This window comes from Epinephelus moara, chromosome 9 (assembly GCF_006386435.1).
Source record: "Epinephelus moara isolate mb chromosome 9, YSFRI_EMoa_1.0, whole genome shotgun sequence".
Lineage (NCBI taxonomy): Eukaryota > Metazoa > Chordata > Actinopteri > Perciformes > Serranidae > Epinephelus > Epinephelus moara.
Genome location: NC_065514.1, coordinates 19,582,144 through 19,600,444, shown reverse-complemented (window position 1 = coordinate 19,600,444; position 18,301 = coordinate 19,582,144). Strand labels below are relative to the sequence as shown.

General features: G+C 41.7%; 1 protein-coding gene across 1 annotated transcript; it reads left to right on the top strand.

Annotated features, from left to right (window-relative positions):
* Positions 1 to 1,816: 1,816 nt before the first annotated feature.
* On the top strand, positions 1,817 to 11,622 carry tbc1d10ab (TBC1 domain family, member 10Ab). Its single transcript, XM_050052774.1, has 9 exons — positions 1,817 to 2,413; positions 4,562 to 4,661; positions 4,993 to 5,100; positions 5,394 to 5,500; positions 5,600 to 5,714; positions 5,829 to 5,894; positions 6,389 to 6,578; positions 7,674 to 7,828; positions 8,052 to 11,622. Exons 1-9 carry the CDS (start codon positions 2,232 to 2,234, stop codon positions 8,442 to 8,444), a joined length of 1,416 nt encoding a protein of 471 aa, XP_049908731.1. The 5' UTR covers positions 1,817 to 2,231; the 3' UTR covers positions 8,445 to 11,622.
* Positions 11,623 to 18,301: the final 6,679 nt, after the last annotated feature.

Sequence of the window (18,301 nt, the reverse complement as noted above, 5' to 3'; positions counted from 1 at the left end):
AAGCTCTTCTACTACTGCTACACTCAGAGGGAAATATATAAATTTTTTCTGCTCTATTACATTTATTTGACACATAAACTAAGTACAAAAAGGAAGGAAATTTGTGTTTCATAGATCAATAAATCAATAAATCTTACACCGTTGGAAAGACTTTTTATTTCCCTTTTAAATGGTGCCACATTTGTAAGCAACATGCATTTGTGGGATGAGCAGCAGAGCTGAGTATGTGGGTTGCGTCCATGAAAATTTGCCAGTTTTGAGCTTCTGGTACCCCCAGGTGCTGACAATCAGGTGCCAATCAGTTGGTGTATGCTCCAAGAATCGACATACCACGTTTGACTGATCTGGATAGGGCCCGTGTGATAGGGCAACTTCAAGCTGGTGTTGCGGCATTATTTGGAATGAGCCCTAGCACCATCTGCAAACTGAAGGCCAAGTTCCATATAACAGGGGATGTCAGAGACAGGTCACGAAGTGGGCGTCCCAAGAAGACGACACCCCAAAACACCGTTTAACTGAGAACTGAGCAAACCACGCAGCTTGTTTACTTTTTAGTAGTTAGTTTACAGTTTTTGATTTTACATACAAAACATGACCAACAAATAGAAGTACACATTTACATTTTGAAATTATACATCGAACCACATAGGGGTATATGAAGCAAAAAGTGGCTCCCCCCTCAAGCAGCTACAACATTAATATGCTGCTTACATGTTAATGCATCAATAATCCCATAATACAACAATAACCCTCTCAAACAGGGGTAAAATTTAAATAATAAGTAGATAATTGAAATTATGAATGCAGGACTGCTACTCATTTTTACATGGTGGTATTATTACTGGGGGCCACAGACTGTTACAAAGTCTTGTTGAAGTATCTGGAAGTAATATATATTTAAGGGGAACTACATCCATTTTCAGAATTCATACATGTTGTTCATACATGTTATTGCTGTGGTCTAAGACAGTACATAGTAAAATTAAACAACTCTCTCCTAAATCCAAAAGCTAGAGTGCTAAAACTAAAATTGTTGATGCCATAAAGTCTGGAGCTGCTCCATCAATGAAGAATTAGACAAGATGTTATAGATGAAACTGAGAGCACCCGCAGAAATGTTTTGAATGTATAGGAACATTTTCTGTTTCAAACCTGAGAACAATACTATTGAATAAAGCTCATTTGAGTATAAAAAATATAACAAAACTTCTGTGGCTCCACAAAATCAGGCTCCCAGCTGTGTCAACGAAGAGGCTCCATATTTAATACCCTATAACATCACAAGTTTGACACTGACTTCTCTGGTTTCTGGCTTTGAGAGAGCAGCTCCTGCTCACAAATACTAATTGAACTTTCCTCGACCATGGAAATAACATTTTGGAATCCATAATTTAGGTGGTGTAAATCTTTAAGGGTTAATTTCACTTTTCCTGTTCTTCATATCTGTTTACTTATACTAGGTCATCAGTTAAAACAATCTACATGAGTGGCATTAGTCTGAACATGGCACCTGTAAATGAACCTAATTAAACAGTTATTTTTCCAGAGAGGAACTGCTGCTGCATGTGACCTTTAACACATCATAAAATCACAAAATAAAGTGAAGTAAAGTCAAATTACTCTGACATGCACAGCTATAAAACTACATAAATAAGTTGATAACAATCATTTAATAACAGACTGTAAAGACTTTGAATGTGTGATTTTGAGCTTTAACATTAGATGGCAGTGCAGAGTTAAAGGATGCCATGGATGTTTTGTTTACTAATCTTCCAGCTTCTCTTCCTGGTAGCCACCAGCTAACCTACATTCTTGCTGACAGCAGAGATTCCGCTTTAAATAACGCTAGGTGTGTGTCAGCTGACAGCTGTGTGATGCTAGCATCTTAGCTCCGGAGCTAGCAAGCAGACAATACTAATTTTGTATTTACCAAACCAGCTGCATTTGCTCTTTTATAGTTCGACTATTTTTTGTTAGACCTGAACATTGTTTAACGTTATATGACTAAAGCGAACAGGTCTGTCGACAGTAAACAATGTCACGCTAAGTTGTGTTTATAGCACTAGCGAGCTAGCAGCTAGGAAGCTAATCCTCCTAGCAACTGTGGCTAGCCGCGGGCGTCTTCATGGAGAGCTTTAAAGAGTTAGCTGAGCTTCCAAGATTGGTCGGAAGGGTAAGTTATGTGAACACAGTGTAGACGGAAGGCTTCCGCTCAGTTAAATGTGGATTAAATGGCAAAAACGGAGCAGGGCAATGGACTGGACATGCGGGGCAGCACAGAGAAGCTGACAGATAATAATGGCAAAGGCGTCTCGTATGGATCAGACCCAGAGATAAATGGCACCATCCCCGGGGAGAGACAGGTGGACAAGTATGGGTTCACTGGAGGAGCACAGCAGCACTCTGGAGAGACGTAAGTGCTGAAGATGTCCCAAAATATCTGGTTACATTACCTTGAATGAAATGTTGGTTAATGTCTCCACAGACGTCCACACAGATAGTCTCTTTCTTTTTGCATTCAGTTGAAGACAGATAAAGGTGACAAATCTTCCTGTGACTGCTGAAGTCATCAGATAATTTATTGTGAGAATCTGACATTTCTTCCTTGCAAAGATACCTGCTGTCATTTGAAAGACTTTTTTTATGTGGAAGATGCAAAACAAAGATTAGATCCAGTTAATAGCTGGTTAATAACCCTGATTTATAGCTGAGGTTCTTGACATGTGGGCCCTTTAAAGCAAAGTTGTGTCCACTTGTGACCCCTTGACCTTGTCACAGGTTATTTTAGAAATTTTTTAAAAAGCACAATATCTGTTATAAAACTTGTTTTTTAACTTGTGAGCCCCCATGTAGGGAACCACTGACATACACCACTACCATCTCATATCATTTAGACAGTACTCCTCGTTCCTGCTTTCCTTGCTCATTTTACATCTGGCACCAAACACAGAGAGACTACATTACTCGTGTCCTTGAGGACTCATTTTATTACACAAAACAAGGCCTGAAAGAGGCGTACACCATTTCCCAATGCAAAAGTTGTGATCTATAAAAACAGAGTTAATGGGATAAACTTTGACCCATGTGTATAAACCTGGCGTCACACATGGTGAGGTGGAAGCCTGATTGTAGAAGTTGTTGATTATTTTTTGGCACGCACCATTTTTGACTTTTGTCTGTACATAGGCGACCCCTCTCTCTCATCACTGGTCTTCACTAAAGTATAGAATAGGGCTGCATATTCCCACGCAGTTGCCACACCTCTGACCTTTTAAACTGTCAAATGTCCGGTAGCTCTCTGAGGTCCTCTGACCCGCAGCTGCTGGCTGTTGCTAGTACAAGGTTTGAATGCAAGTGGGATTAAGTGTTTGTTGTTGTGGCCCCTATAATGTATTCTCTGTCACTTGGACCTGCATAATGTCCCAGTTTGTGTTCTGCATCTGTGTCACTCACACAGCTGATTGTTAAAGGAATACTTCACCCACAAAAATGATATGTTATATCAGCTAGTCATGCCGTCTTATTTTGAACTTGTGAACATATTAATTTATTGATTGATTGACGACCACTTTAACTATGATAAAACTATATGTAGTATCTGTTGACAAACTCTCACACAAGTCGTTCAGTATAATCCAAGTCTCGTTAATCTAGTTGTACGCTTAGTACCTCTCATACGCTTTCAATTAAACATCAGTATTGAAAGCTGAACTAAAAGTGAAACTTATCTACACTCTCTTCAAAGCCAGACTCCAGTATTAAGGTTGTTTAGTGAAAATGCATGCACTTGGGAAAAACATCATATGGCTGGATAAATAAGACCTGGGAAATACTGCACGAGTCGTGTTAGAGTTTATAAATGGATGTTTTGCTGTAAACGGCATGACCAACTGATTTATAAATGGTCATGCTGTGAGTGAAGTCCTTTAAACTCTCCTTGAAAAATGTACAGCACTTTTGTAATGACTTAGATACGAGGCACTAGGGATACTGGAAGAACTGAGCAAACCAGGCAGCTTGAGCTCGTCATCTGCCATAAATATCTTAGTGATTGTGGCCTAATTTGAAGACCTAAAAGTAACTGTTCCAGTCATTGGTCTTTAGTTCTTATGAGTTCAGTCAAGTCACTGTGGTATCTTATAAAGAGTAGTGATTGACAACTGTTCAACTTTCTTTAGCTTTTTTATGCAAAAGCACGTCAGTGAGCTCTTTAAATTTGTTTGCCAAAATGAGCATGCAGGAAAGTGTGCATAACAATATGACAGCTCTGATCTTTGATAGGACTGTAGTGAAGTGAGACACTGGTGTAAGTTGTGTGTAGGAGGTTATAGGGAACTGAGCTAGGGGAAAGTTCTCCCACAGCTTCCTGTTTTCCTTGTACTCCGCGGCCGATGGCAAGTGTTCCACTGTTTTGTCTGAGGTTAGGCTTCCTGTGTGGACGAGGAAGAGATGAGCCACTGTCCCGCCCCCTCTGAAGACAGGATTACCCCAGTACAGGGGTCCGTCTATATGAAAATAATGTGATTGCTTTTATCAGTGACATTGTCTCCTATCTCCACAGTGCTGAAGAAATACCCCCTGAGGTGCTGAGGCAGCGGGAGGTAAAATGGCTGGAGATGCTCAACAGCTGGGACAAATGGATGGCCAAAAAACACAAGAAGGTCTGCTTAATAAACTGTGAATTAAATCTTGCTCCACTATTTTATTTCTTTGTAATAAAATTGTACACTTTGCAGGAGTTTATCTAGTGTGCACTGGCTGCTCTGGAGCACGAGCATGGTTGTTGTTGCAGTGGTTTTGAAATAGACTAAACAATATAAATTCATGTTGAAAACTGAGGTGGAAGACTTGTAGTCATTCCATCACTATGGCATTTTATTTTTTTCCTTCATCTTTGAAGGTCAGTTGCATGTCATTTCATGTCAGTGTCTGTGTTGCTTTCTTTTGATCTTCCTTTCTCTTGTTTTTAACTGTGCACATGTTGACTAACAGGTGAAAGAGCGCTGTCAGAAGGGGATCCCTCCATCCCTGCGTGGCCGGGCCTGGCTCTACCTCACGGGGGGCAAAGTAAGAAGGGAGCAAAACCAGGGAAAATTCCATGTGAGTTGAATATATGTGATCCCTGCTGTCATCAAGTTATTTAAATGAAAAAAACATGCCTCTTTCATGCTTGGGACAAATCATAGTCACTCAAAGTACTGAGTGTGTCTCAGTTTTAGGCACCCAGACTCTTATAGGGGCTTGGCTCTGTCTAAGGTTATAACTTTCACTGAGACTTTAAGTTCCAGAGTCAGCATTATAAAATTGCTATTAACAGTGGATGATGGGAAAAGACTAAGAAAAAACATAAGGTATACTGTTGCAAAAGCTGATAAAGTTACGTTGTGTTTTAGGAACTGGACAGCCAGCCAGGAGATCCTAAATGGGTAGATATTATAGAGAGGGACCTCCATCGACAGTTCCCCTTCCATGAAATGTTTGCAGCAAGAGGAGGTCATGGGTAAGCACTCCCTTCTGAAGGCTTGTCAATATGCCTATTGTTGTGTTTGTGTAGATAATATAGTTTCTGAATATCGTTTATGTTTCTTCAAACATTCAGGCAGCAAGACCTGTTCCGTGTGTTGAAGGCTTATACTCTGCATCGCCCTGAGGAGGGTTACTGTCAGGCTCAGGCTCCCATCGCTGCTGTTCTTCTGATGCACATGCCAGCAGAGGTGAACTGAACACACACTAGCGATTTGTGAATGATACTTTAAGCAAAAAATCACCGTATAATGTCACATTTTACTATAATAAATACCTACCTTTGTTTCCTTTCTTTGTCCCAGGATGCATTCTGGTGTCTCGTTCAGATTTGTGAGAAATACCTTCCCGGTTACTACAGCACAGGGCTGGTATGGGTCCACACAGACACACCGTCACATGATTTTGAAAAGAGGACTTTAATATCATAAGAAGAGCTTGAGAGTGCAACCTGTAACAGGATTACATATTAACAGTGTTCAGCATGTCAATTATTATCTCTGTGAACCCTATAAATATTGCCAAAATGAATCTCTTGTTTACTGTAAGCAAAAATGAACTCACAATACTGTAGCAGTGCCCAAGAACACTGGGTTTCTGAAGACTGCATATCTGCTGATTTAACCAGCCAAACAGAAGTCTCAAGTCAGTCAACTTCAGTTTACAGATGTAATATGTGGCTGGTGGTGGTGTTTCTCAGGCCAGCGTGTCCCCAGCTTGACACCAATACGCTAACGACCTAATACCACGAGGTGGTGACCAGGCCACAAGGACGAGATAATCAGACAGAATCAGATTAAGCAAAGAGAAAGGTGTCTGTTCCCTCTCTCCCTCCATTGACTGCTGTTCCATGTCGTCTCTGCAGGAGGCGATCCAGCTGGACGGGGAGATCCTGTACGCTCTCCTGCGGCGTGTGTCTCCTGTGGCCTACCGTCACTTAAAGAAGCACAAGCTGGAGCCCATCCTGTACATGACCGAGTGGTTCATGTGCGCTTTCTCTCGGACTCTGCCGTGGGCCTCGGTGCTGCGGGTCTGGGACATGTTTCTTTGTGAGGGTGAGGCACTGCACTATATATGTTACACGGTGCATGAAAAAACACTATCAAAAGTGGTTTTGCCAGACCTGACAAGTCTCATTTATAAAGATTATGTCATGAATTAGGGATGGACGATATGGCCAAAATCTTCTCTGCTTCCACTCTGTGTGGCCCATAGTGACGGCTACTTTTACTTTAGCGCTCCAGTAACATGAATGGGGATAAAATGATTCATGTTATTGGACCAAATATATCAAACTCTGATAGTGAAACAAGCTCAAAAATGTATCCACTAATTTGCAGATGTCTCTTTCGCCATGTAAGTCTATGGGGAAAAAGTCTCTTTGGGCCGCAGGGCATCACTTGATGGACTTAATTCTACTATTTGGCTGCTACGAAAGTTGGCTTCAAAGCCCAGCACATTGCCCAGGGGCCTGTGCAAGGCAGCTGGATTGACATGATCACACGCAAATCACGAAAAACGTCACAAGTTTGCGCGAGAATGACATGACCATGCGATAATCCAGTCCCGTTTTGCCACGTAGCCGGCCCCGAATATCCCCCCCAGTCGAGACGATATCTCTACTGGTCAACACATTTCTACCGTCCAACGGAAAATACCATTATATTAGCCAACCCTGTCATGTATAAATGTATTTAATACTGAGTCTCAATGGCTCGATATTGAAATGGAAAATATTACTTTTAGTTCAAAAACAGCAGCTTTGTCTGACGTGGTAGAATCGAGGATTGTTTAACGGGTAAAACTCCAGAGTTATGTACACAGTACAGTAGTACAGCCGTATTTAATTTTCCTCCAGGCCCTGTCATGTGCTTATTATCCTACTGTTTAATTTCATATGTAAAACACCAGAGCATGTTCACTTTTAAAGCAGCTTTGCAAATGTTGAATACATAAAGCTTACCTGTTGTTTTAGTTTGGGATAAAGACTATGAGAATATATATGAAGTAGCTCACCACGCTGCAAGACTGTCACAACACCATAGTTATCCATCTAAGTATTCACATAATTTAATTGGTCGTTAGTTGTGCTATATTAAAATATAAGTGTTGCTCTAGTTGCATGTTGTCTGATGTAACGCTGTTCTCAGGAGTGAAGATCCTCTTTCGAGTGGGCCTGGTTCTCCTAAAATGCATGTTGGGATCCCAAGAGAAAGTGAAGTCCTGTCAAGGCCTCTATGAAACAATGGAGCTGCTGCGAGCCATACACCCACAGTACATGAGAGAAGGCTTCCTGGTGCACGAGGTACAGTTATACGCCGTCATGGTTGTAGTCTGTGTCATCCATTTTATTGTTTTGGCCCAGCACCTACTGCACAATCTGTCTTTCTCTTTGACTTTGCCCCTCTGCAGTTGTGCTGACAGAGATATAAAAAGACTTATTAACCTTTAATGTGCTGGAACACTTAACCAGAAAATCCAGGCACTACTCACACGTGATTCACCCTCATTCTCCGCTTGTGTTTCAGATTATCGAGTTAGTGGTGTCTGAGAAGGACATTGAGAAGGAACACCTCGCTCAGCTGCGGCACTGGAAGGAGACTCGCGGAGATCTACACTGCAAGTCCCCTCCCAGGATGCACGGCGCTAAGGCCATCATGGCCGCCGAGCCGCCCAGTCGACAGGACCTGAAGCAAATGCCCACCATCATTGTGGAGTCTCCCCTGGCACCCAAGACAGACCGGGAGAGAGTAGAGGACGCCAAGGACAGTGGAAAGGAGGAAAAACAGAAGAAAACACCACCACAGCAGACTGTAAATCCTGCCTTTCCTCCCACTGACCCCTCACCTCTCGTCGAAGGCAAGAATGAAAAAGGGTCCAAAGAGAGTCTGAGCAGCGCAGAGCATGACACCTACCTGTAGCAGGCTAAGTCTCACCAGCTTACTAACATAAATCATTCCATACAGCCTTGACTAACTCACTAACGTTCTCACATATCACAGTTGTCAGTGACATGACAAACTTTTCCATGACTTTGTGTTCCCGTAGGAGTCGTAACTGTGACAGATTTTTGTAAAATGCCTGTTTTTACAATCAAGAAATAAGTAATCAAAGCTGGCCTGAGCAGAATGCCTCTGCTCAGATCATGAAGCAGTCACTGTGATACTCAACACATTTTCAGTGTAATTTCATTTATATAGGTTGCTATGTACTCTACTTTAAACTAAGTACAGTTATGGACATTTAGGATAAAAGTATGTGGAGCTCAGAGATGTGTAATTGCCAGGGAGCAACAACCGATGGAGACTATGTGCCCTTTGCGCACACGTCTATGAGGTTTTTGGCGCTATTAGCTTCATATGACTGAACATGTGGCGATATACACTCGCTAACTCACTGTTAAAGGTATACTATGCAGGATTGTCGTGCTACATCACAGAGAAATACAAAACAGTACTAATGAACCTTCATTAATATAGGCCTGTATTTTATCTACAAGTGCACGTCACACACTGAGCGAGCCGCCTGTTAATGACGTTGTTGGCAAAGCAGTAATGATTGTGCTAAGTGGCTAACGGGCATGTAGCTACTTCCATGTTTCAGATGATACGTCATGTTTGTAGTCGACCAATGAAGATGAGTTTATATCACCTTAGGTTTGTCCTTCACCTTCTCAAAATGATCACACACTTTGGATTTCCTGCCCGACATGTTATTAACTAGCCTGTGGAATCATTTTTTAGAAAAATCCTGCACAGTATATCTTTACCAGCTACTGCTGTTATTTACCTCTTAGATTTTAAATGTACCTCTTGGATTCTTTCCTTTGTTGTAAATGAAGTCTGATTTTGTCTTAATTGATAAGATCTTCTCAAGAGCACTTTGCCTTTGTAGTCTTCCTCTTCGCCTACGTTAGTCACTACGTTGCCAACGCAGAGATTTGTATCTACCCTGCTTCGCTAGACTCGCACTATTTAGCAGACACGCAGCTGATCGGTGTGTCTGATAAGCACAGTCTCATAACTGTTATGCTGCATCCAGTTTGTCTTTGCTCTTGTTGAACACTTGAGGGCGTCCAGAGATTATCTCACAGCCTCAGCGGTGACCAGCACTAATCTTTGTGAGAGCAGAAACTGACACAATGAAGGAAGAGGTGTGCAGGGATATTTTGTGCCACTAAGCCAAAGATTTGTAATGCATATTTTTTAAGACAAATGTTGTCCAAGCAGTTTATTCAGTCATACTGTGATACAGTATTTGGGAGAGGACTGGGTTTATATTTATGTCGTGAATGAGATATGGTAAAAATGCCATTTTGAAGAACGCTAATATAAAGCTGTTTTTTTGTAATCATGCCTAAAGGTTTGTGGATCCTGAGACTTAAAGATATCTGATGTTAATGTAAAAGAAACGGCATTAGGAGATTCTTTCTCTGAAATCCCCATACCAAACACTTAATGTGATATTTGTTGACAAAACTGCTTTGGTTAAGTGAAAAAGAACATTTCTTTTCTTGTGGCATTATTTAGCTAAAATGAATGGAAACACTGTGTCTTGATATCTGAAATTTATGACTACATGATTTTCACTTCACTTTTAATGAGATGGCGACTAAACTCTAAAAATATTTGAGCATTGAAAGATATTAAAAGTCCAAGGAGCCATGAACCTCTGATAATGACCAAACAGTATGTGGATACTCATTTTATCTGAGATGTTTAAATGAAGAAACTGTTTGGGGAAAAAAAGCAATCAGATTATCAGACTTTTTGCTGTCAGAGTTTTTATAATGAAAAACTAATGTGGGCATATGTTCATTTTCCACACTGTGGAGATTTTTATATACTACGGGTTTATTTTGTGTCTATTAGAAAGCACTGTTTACCTGCCATGTTGTATGAAGCTTTTACTATTCAGATTTTAAAAGTGTTGTTTGACTCTGTAGCAAGAGCTCAGCTCACACATGACCAGCATGCAGAGTTTCTGCTGGGAGCTTTCTCTACTGTCATGTAGATGGAGCCATTGAGCTTCACCCAGGGATTCAAATGACTGGTTACACAGTCATCCTGAAGGAAACAGCATACACAGGATGTGGTTTGGCATCTAAAAACTTTATGTTGATTTATTAAAAAGACTTTAAATATCCATCAAAAAATATACATTCAGGATGTTGAGAAGCTCCTGATTACTAACCATTGCAGCTGTTATGATTAAAGAGACCATTGTTTAAGCCTGGGGCTTGTAAATGTGCAACTCAGGCTTAGTCCACACTGACACAGGTATTTTTGTAAATGTATTTTTTTATGCATTTTAGCCTTTTGTCCACATACAAACTGTGTTATGTCACTAAAAACTAACCCTGTGTAAAACTACGTCCAGGTTTTCAGTGTTGATGTGTGCGCCATTATCTCGTTTGATAAGGCGGCATTTTGTGCAATGGTGGATGTGACCAAACCAGGGCTGGACATTAACTTTTTTGTCCACCTGCCACCGTGGCTGGTGAATTCAAAAGCTCATCAGCCACTCTGTAGATAACCATTTTTCTTTTGGCTGGTATATGAAGAAAATACAGCAGCCACTTGAGTATTTTACCAGCATTGGGTGGGTGGCTGGTGCCAATTTTCAACCCTGGACCACACTATTGTGGCTCTAACCTCGCTAGCATGACTTTATACATGTTAACACATAAATGTACAATTACTCCTCCACTATGTTGAGGAACAGAGGCGTCAGAATGTACTACAGAGGTCAAGGTAGCCAATGTCGTTGTCTTCTTTGCGTGGTTTAAGGGTTACAGTTATATCGTTGCATGTTAGTTAGGCATGCTCTTGACAGCACTGCAGTTGTGTTTGCATTTTCATTGGACAGTTTTTTCAAGACTGTTTGTGGACAGGAATTTTTCTTTTGAGAACGAAGGTGGGAAAAAAAACAGTTTACAAAAATACAGTGTCTGTGGACTTTGCCTCATCCTGCTGTTTTTATCAGTGTATAGGACTTCATTTCTGATCTGTTTGCTCATTTGATTTGAAATCAACTCCTCATATCTATGAGCTGTTTTATACCAAATCACATTTAAATCAATAAAATTTTAAACTCCTGGCTTTTGCAGATCTGTGATGTTTTTTTCCGTTTTATTCCGACATCAATTTTCCTTTCTTTTCCCTTGCATTTAATATGAAACAACAGAAAATGAGAAGTGCCCCACAGACTGGACAGAACAAGCAGGATTTCAATACACCCTGTGTTATCATTCAGCACCCTCACACCCCCCGCCCGCCCGCTCTCCCTCACCCACGCAGCAGCACACTTCCTTGGACACCTGTTTCTCCGGCTCTTTCAGCTCTTTGAGGAATTTGCATCTCAAATAAGGCGAATTCCCACAGCACCGTTCAGAGCGCCTCATCCAGCCATTTGCCTTTGGTCTCTGAATGGCGTCTTCTGCATGCATACAGGCCGCCTTCTTCTTCTTCTTCTTCTTCTTCTGCTTCTTCTTCCTCGACAAGGTTCAGCTGCAGTCCAAGAACATGACAGCCAAGAACGCTGTCCTCTACATTTTAATTTACCCAAACAGTGAAACCCCAAAGCTGTCAATTTATTTGCGTACGAGATAATTACAATACTATTGTCAGTAGAGTTTTAATGGTCTTCCTATCATGTCTACATGCCTCCGCTCATTTTAAGTAGTTGTGTCATTTGAGAATACACTTGTTGGCAGCACCCAACAATTAGAGGAGATGATTAAGGTTTTTCTTGAGTCTCCCTCACAGCCGTCGCAGCGGCTTTTTCTATTTCAATGAAGCATTTTGTGTGTCACTGCTCTGATGCCTCTCATTAGTGCATTTTTGCATTTCTGGCTCCTCTCATCATCTCTTTTGTGCCTTTCGCTATCTGTAAACAATAACAGCTTCTCACCCCAACTCCACCCTTCACCTCAATCCAACCCCACCCCGCCCCACCGGACCCCACCAACCCCCCACCTGTCTGCCTCTCCCATGAGATGGTGCTCAGGCGTTCACTAGACCTGAGCTTAGACCAGAGAGGGTGTAATGGGAGACTGGCTTTATGGCTCGCCTGCAGAGGAGCAGGAGATGTGACCCAGACGTGCCCCCGTAACCGCACTCTCAGAAGAGGCAGTATTTGTAGCTTTCGTGGTACAACTGCGAGTCGCTGGAGCAAGAACATCATGATATACTCTATCACAATGGACCTTTAAAGAGTTATATAAGCATATGTAGGAAACTGGTGTTCTCATCCTTTAGTGTATATTCCCCTTTTCTCCCAGTCTCCAGTAGCCATCTCTCCCACTCTATGTTGCTGCTGAAGCCACGTTCAGACTGAAAATAGGTCTGTGTTAAAAAAAAAACGGGGCTATGTTGGTGTGGACGTGTTGCTACAAGTACTGGTGAGAAGATGAAATATGATCTAGGTTGTCCAGTTCACGTGATACACTTCATCCATGAACTTAAAGACTCATCAGTTATTACACAGTGAGACAGGATTTTGGAAACTCTGGAAAGTCATCGTGGCTACAATCATTTTATCCTTCATCTTGACGGTCGCAAGATCTACCAGGAAAGAACTCTCTCGCACATGCAGTCTGTTGGATTGTACTGGTGTCAGATGGCGGTGCGTTGTGTTGCAGCAAAGTTGAAGCTTCAGGGCGGCCTCGTGGCTTCACCAACCATAAACCGCAGTGTGCCCGATTTGAATCTGACCTTTATTGCATCTTTCTCACCCTCTTTTTCTGTCATCTCTTTACTGTCACTATCTAAAGCTTCTTTTCCAATGGACAAAAAAAACAGCAACACCCATTAACAAGTGGTCTTTAGTAGGAAAGTTTATAATCGGCGTTCATTCCCAGGACAAGTGACTGCAGTAGTCATGGATATTTATCAGCTCCAGCTCTGACTGGCTCCGATCAGCAGTGATAGAAATATAACACCCTGTGCGAGTTTCTTTTTCGTATGATGGTGAAGGCATGAGTCTGCCTTACTCAGCCTCTGATTGGCTTACCCTTATATTCTTACCCTAACCCTAACCAATCCCAGCAATGACACGCTGCCACAAATACCGTCCATCTCTGCCCAAGCAGTGCTCCAATATCGCTCCAAATTAGCCGGTGCCGAGTTTTAAGAGACACTGAATAAGTAACAGATATATATATAAAAAAAGAAGTAACCACAGCAACAATGTCACTGGCCTCCATGCTGCTCTCTACTGTTTAGTAACCTGTTTTCTGGCACATCGAGCATGACACACCAGTAAAAAAACAGGAAGGCACACTCATCTGCTGCAGAGCCGTGTACATGGTTCCAGTCTGCTGGCAATGGGAAAGGAGTCTATTGCCTATTTTTAGCAGGTTTTTCTGCATTTAAAAAACGTATAATAAAGACATGGCATACCCAAAAAATATATTTTAAAAAACACAAATGGATCCAGGCTGATGTTCTTTTCCAAATGACGCTGCTACAACCCTGTGTTTTTTCTAGCAGGATCTCAGATGCCCCAACTTAGTGGTCTCATTGCAGTGACAGCTATTGTTGGACCACTCCTGGCTTCCTTGAGGACATAAGAAGACAGTGTCGACAGAACAACCAGTGAGCTCATATTACACTTTCCCTGTTCACATAGCTGTGGGGCCTTCATGGGGCATATTTTGTCATCTGCCGTGTCCGCAAGGATCCATAGTGCAGACTGTAAGCACAGTCTGCACATGGTTTTGAAGTTCAACCATATGGTACAAACAGAACTGCATCTACTGACTGTGTCCATGTCTTGTTTGAAATATATCAGAGCCTTAAAGGTTCAGTGTGTAGGATTTAATGGGATAAATTGTATGTTTTCTGCAGTGTATAATCACCTGAAAATAAGGGTGTTTTTACATATAGTCCTTTTTAAACAAACTGAACTCAGTCCTCTTAAAGTGGACCAGAAAGGGAACCAACAGAAAAGGGACCCAGTTCTTTTTGTGTTCACATTTTCAGTTCATTTGAAAGAGGACTCATTTCTGTGTCTGGTCAACTTCAGCTCTGATGCGACCTCAGTCCTCTTTCTGTTCACACTATAGCCTATGTATAATATATACTGACATAGTTTTATTTTTACTTTGACGTGGCACTGTAGTGTGGTTATGACGCCCCTCGCTTTCAGATGAACTTGAAATTGGAGAAAAACCCTTGTGTTTCTGTGCTGTAGAGCGTTGACGTTTGATGCATTCTACATCCCACATCTGGAGACCTGCAGTGTCTTCTGTAGACCAAACTACTTTTTGACTGTTTTTTCAAGCGTCCCAGTGCAACAGCATGTGATCTAGAGGGCTAAATACAACAGCAAAGAGCAAAGCGAACCTGGAGCGCTTTGTGCACAGGTTAAGTGAACCACACCGTGGACTTGTAGCGATCCAAACTCAGGGGTCTGAGTTCTCCTGGAGTGTTCACATATGTGCAGAAAATGCTAAGTCACCGCTCTGAGTCTGTTTAGAGGGCTGAAAAGGAAGTGTGAAAACGCCCTAAGAATCATCTGTTTTTGTTACCTTAGAATGAGCTGTTTATGTCTACACAGGGGGCAGTGCCTCGTCCTAGGAGTCTGACACTACAGCCCAGAACTGACAAACCAAATACTGTCTCTAGATAGGACCATTTTTGTTTTCACGGCCACCATAGTTAGCAGCCCTCCGTGACAAGCAGTGTCAGACTTTTTTTTAACATGAAACTGCTTTATGCAGAGTTTTTACCACTTTAAATCATTGCTCTATTTGTTTTAGGGACAAAGACACCTCTGTGGGTAATTTGGCTCCCGGTAAAAACCTCCTGAACAATGAACACTGAAGGAATCATAACCAGGAGCTTACACTTGGCACAAAAGAGAAGTTTCAGCTGGTTGTAATCTGCAATCCTCACAGCTAGATGGCACTAAATCGAACACACTGCTCTTTTAACTAGTGCTCCTTAATGTCGCCAAACCACCACCACTGGGGAGCAACAGGCCGGCGAAACTGGTACAAAGTTGTACCTTAAACTACCAGAAAATATGCTGTATCTGTATCTATGGTGGTCAAAATGTGTCAATTATTTGCCTGTTATATCTATGAAATGTTTACTTGTACTTACAAGCTGTGATTAAACAGCCAGGAGTAAAGAATTAATCTCCACAATCAAGTTTACTCTTTAGTACGCAAAAGCTGTGATGACATACCTCCATTTTGTGACAGTGCGACTTTATCTGAAGTTCATTCACTGGATGTGTGTGTAAACAGATACCCCACCCATGTGATATCTGTTTTTACACTGTAGCTGTTAATGGGGGGTGGGTGAGCAGAGTGGGGTGGATGATCTCATGAGAACATATGTGTGAAGCGTCTGGGAGATTATAGTCTGGCTTCATGAGCTGTAAAGCTCCTCTAAAGCTTTTTGGTAACAAGGACCAAGGGTCTGCACCCTTATCCCCCGGCCTGCCATCCCCCATCATGCCCTCTGCCCAAAGAGGGGATTAGAAGGGGTAGAGGTCAGAGGCAGGAAACAAAAAATACAACTGTGACTCGCTGATAATGGTTTTAATTGTTTTAATTGCAGCTGCCGTGCCTGTTCTGCATTTTGCTTTTGTATGCATGATGTGAGTTTTGTCTGTTACAATATAATGCAATATGTGTGTGTTTAGGTAAAATAAGTGGAAAACCATCAGTGTTCCCCTTATTTTGTCTACACCCTGTGTATGAGGGAGGCCTGAGAACTGACGGGCGCTCTTATTTGGGACTTTTCCATGTTTTACAGGGAAACACTTTGAAAAGTTCAAGTAGTGGAGCTGCACGTGTGGGAGAGGAAGCAGAGTCGGAGTGGAAGGTGTCACAGGTCAGACAGATGCTCATTCAATGGACAGTGGGCAGGATGTGTGTATCCTTTTATGGTTCTCCTCAGGATAACAGTAGCTGCACATGCATCCCTAATGATCCCAGATCCATCAGGGCTTCTGACACTGGGTTATGATTTGTAATAGGAAATGATAACACACACCTGTTTGGTTTCAGACGGGGGATCCCCCTGATCTCCTTTACATTACAGTCCAAGCAGAATCGTGAATCATCTTAAGACTGATTTATAGCGCTCTGCACACACTGCACAGCAACGTCAGATCCACATCCAAGTTATTGTTCCTGTTTCAAAAGTTCATTTTCTGCTAAAAAGTGCCTAATAACAAAACTCTAGTCAGGAATTAAAGTTACTGATTCTCCTAGCACTGAATTTATTTAATAGGTTTTTTTTTAAGTATATACAGTATATAAATAAACCAGAGCCGATCTGTGCAATACAAAAGATAAAGCAAGCAATATAAAGTCTATCCTGTCATTTAAATGAGCTCTATATTATATTCAAAGCATTAATATAGCAGCAAACATCCATTTGCTTTGTACAGATATAGTGAAGTGATGGCATCCTGAGCAGAGAATGAATGTGTTGCAAGTAGGGGGGACCCCAGATAGTAGACTATTCGATGATTCGATCACAGGAGACTAATTTGACTGCCAATTTCACAATCAAATCGTAGCAAATGCAGGAAAATGCAACAAAGGATTGTTCCATTCAGGGTGTATGGAGATGCTTAATGTCTGATTTAACATAGAACTGTTTGGTTTCTCCCAAAAAATCACATAAATCTTATTATATATTGTAGAATCCCCAGCTGATTAATGGTCTGGCTCTCTACCTATTTACCTTTAAATCATTAGGTAGCTTTATTTCCAATAATGTACCTCCAAACATATCATGAACACACTGTAAGAGCTAGAATAAAACAAAACAAAAACAAAATATTACATTTCTTCCTTAGCTAACACACTTTAGGCACACTGGGCTAACAGTAGCATTTTTCTAGCACACACATGCTCATTTAAACTCCGAGAAAACTATTGAAATATAATTAAAAAGCAACACAATTTTAAACACAATATGAAATAAAATGTAGACAAACCTTGTGCCAAAATAAGAGCTTGCACCTTTACAATCTCACTAAGAGGTGAGGTGTTCTATCTGTCTATCAATCTTCCGCTCCCTTTCAGAACTGTGAACAGAATATGGATTTGACTATCAGTTGACAGTAGGCAAGACTTGACTAAACCTAGTTGTAAATTACTCTGAGATTCTCTGTTCGGTAGACGGTCGGAGTCCTGTTTGTGTATCCCACTGGTTTGGTAATCGCCGCCGCCCTGCACTGTGCATGTAAGGCAGTTACTGCTGATATCAGGACAGCGGTGTTGAAGCATAGCACCCCCCCACTGGTTCCTCCCTGGTTAACACCGTTGATTCTGTCAGCACCATTGCTGTTGAAAGCACAATGTTAGCATTATTAGCTGCTGGCCGCCGATTAAGCCACCTCCATGTTGAGAGCCGTGTGCAAACAACCTCTGAATCATAGACAGGCTCTGAATATTGTATGAAGCTCCTTTGAAGACAAAACCAGACTTTTTGTTGGATTTGTTTTTGCACAGTAAAGTTTTTTCCTGTTTGCAGCCAGTCCAGAATACTTCAGATAAACTTCTGGCTTTTTTCCACTTGATTTCAGAGTGTTTGAAGTTGGGCTCCTGGTTACATGTTACACAACCGCCAGACCTATCAGGTTTTCTGTTTTAGGGACCTCGCTGTGACCTCTGAACTGCTCAACAGCCACCCCCCCACCCCCCCCCCACCCCTCTCCATCTGCACCCACTGTTGACTCTTTCAACTTCCTGCAAACTGTTTGCTTTTATTTTGGAGCTTTCTTGATTGTCTTCGTCTTATCATGCGGA

Bases quoted from the DNA above. Each gene is read 5' to 3' on its own strand.
- tbc1d10ab (XM_050052774.1), top strand. From the start codon at position 2,232: ATGGCAAAAACGGAGCAGGGCAATGGACTGGACATGCGGGGCAGCACA. The intron at 4,662-4,992 runs GTCTGCTTAATA...GTTGACTAACAG, and splicing joins TGGCCAAAAAACACAAGAAG to GTGAAAGAGCGCTGTCAGAA. The intron at 5,895-6,388 runs GTATGGGTCCAC...TCGTCTCTGCAG, and splicing joins GTTACTACAGCACAGGGCTG to GAGGCGATCCAGCTGGACGG.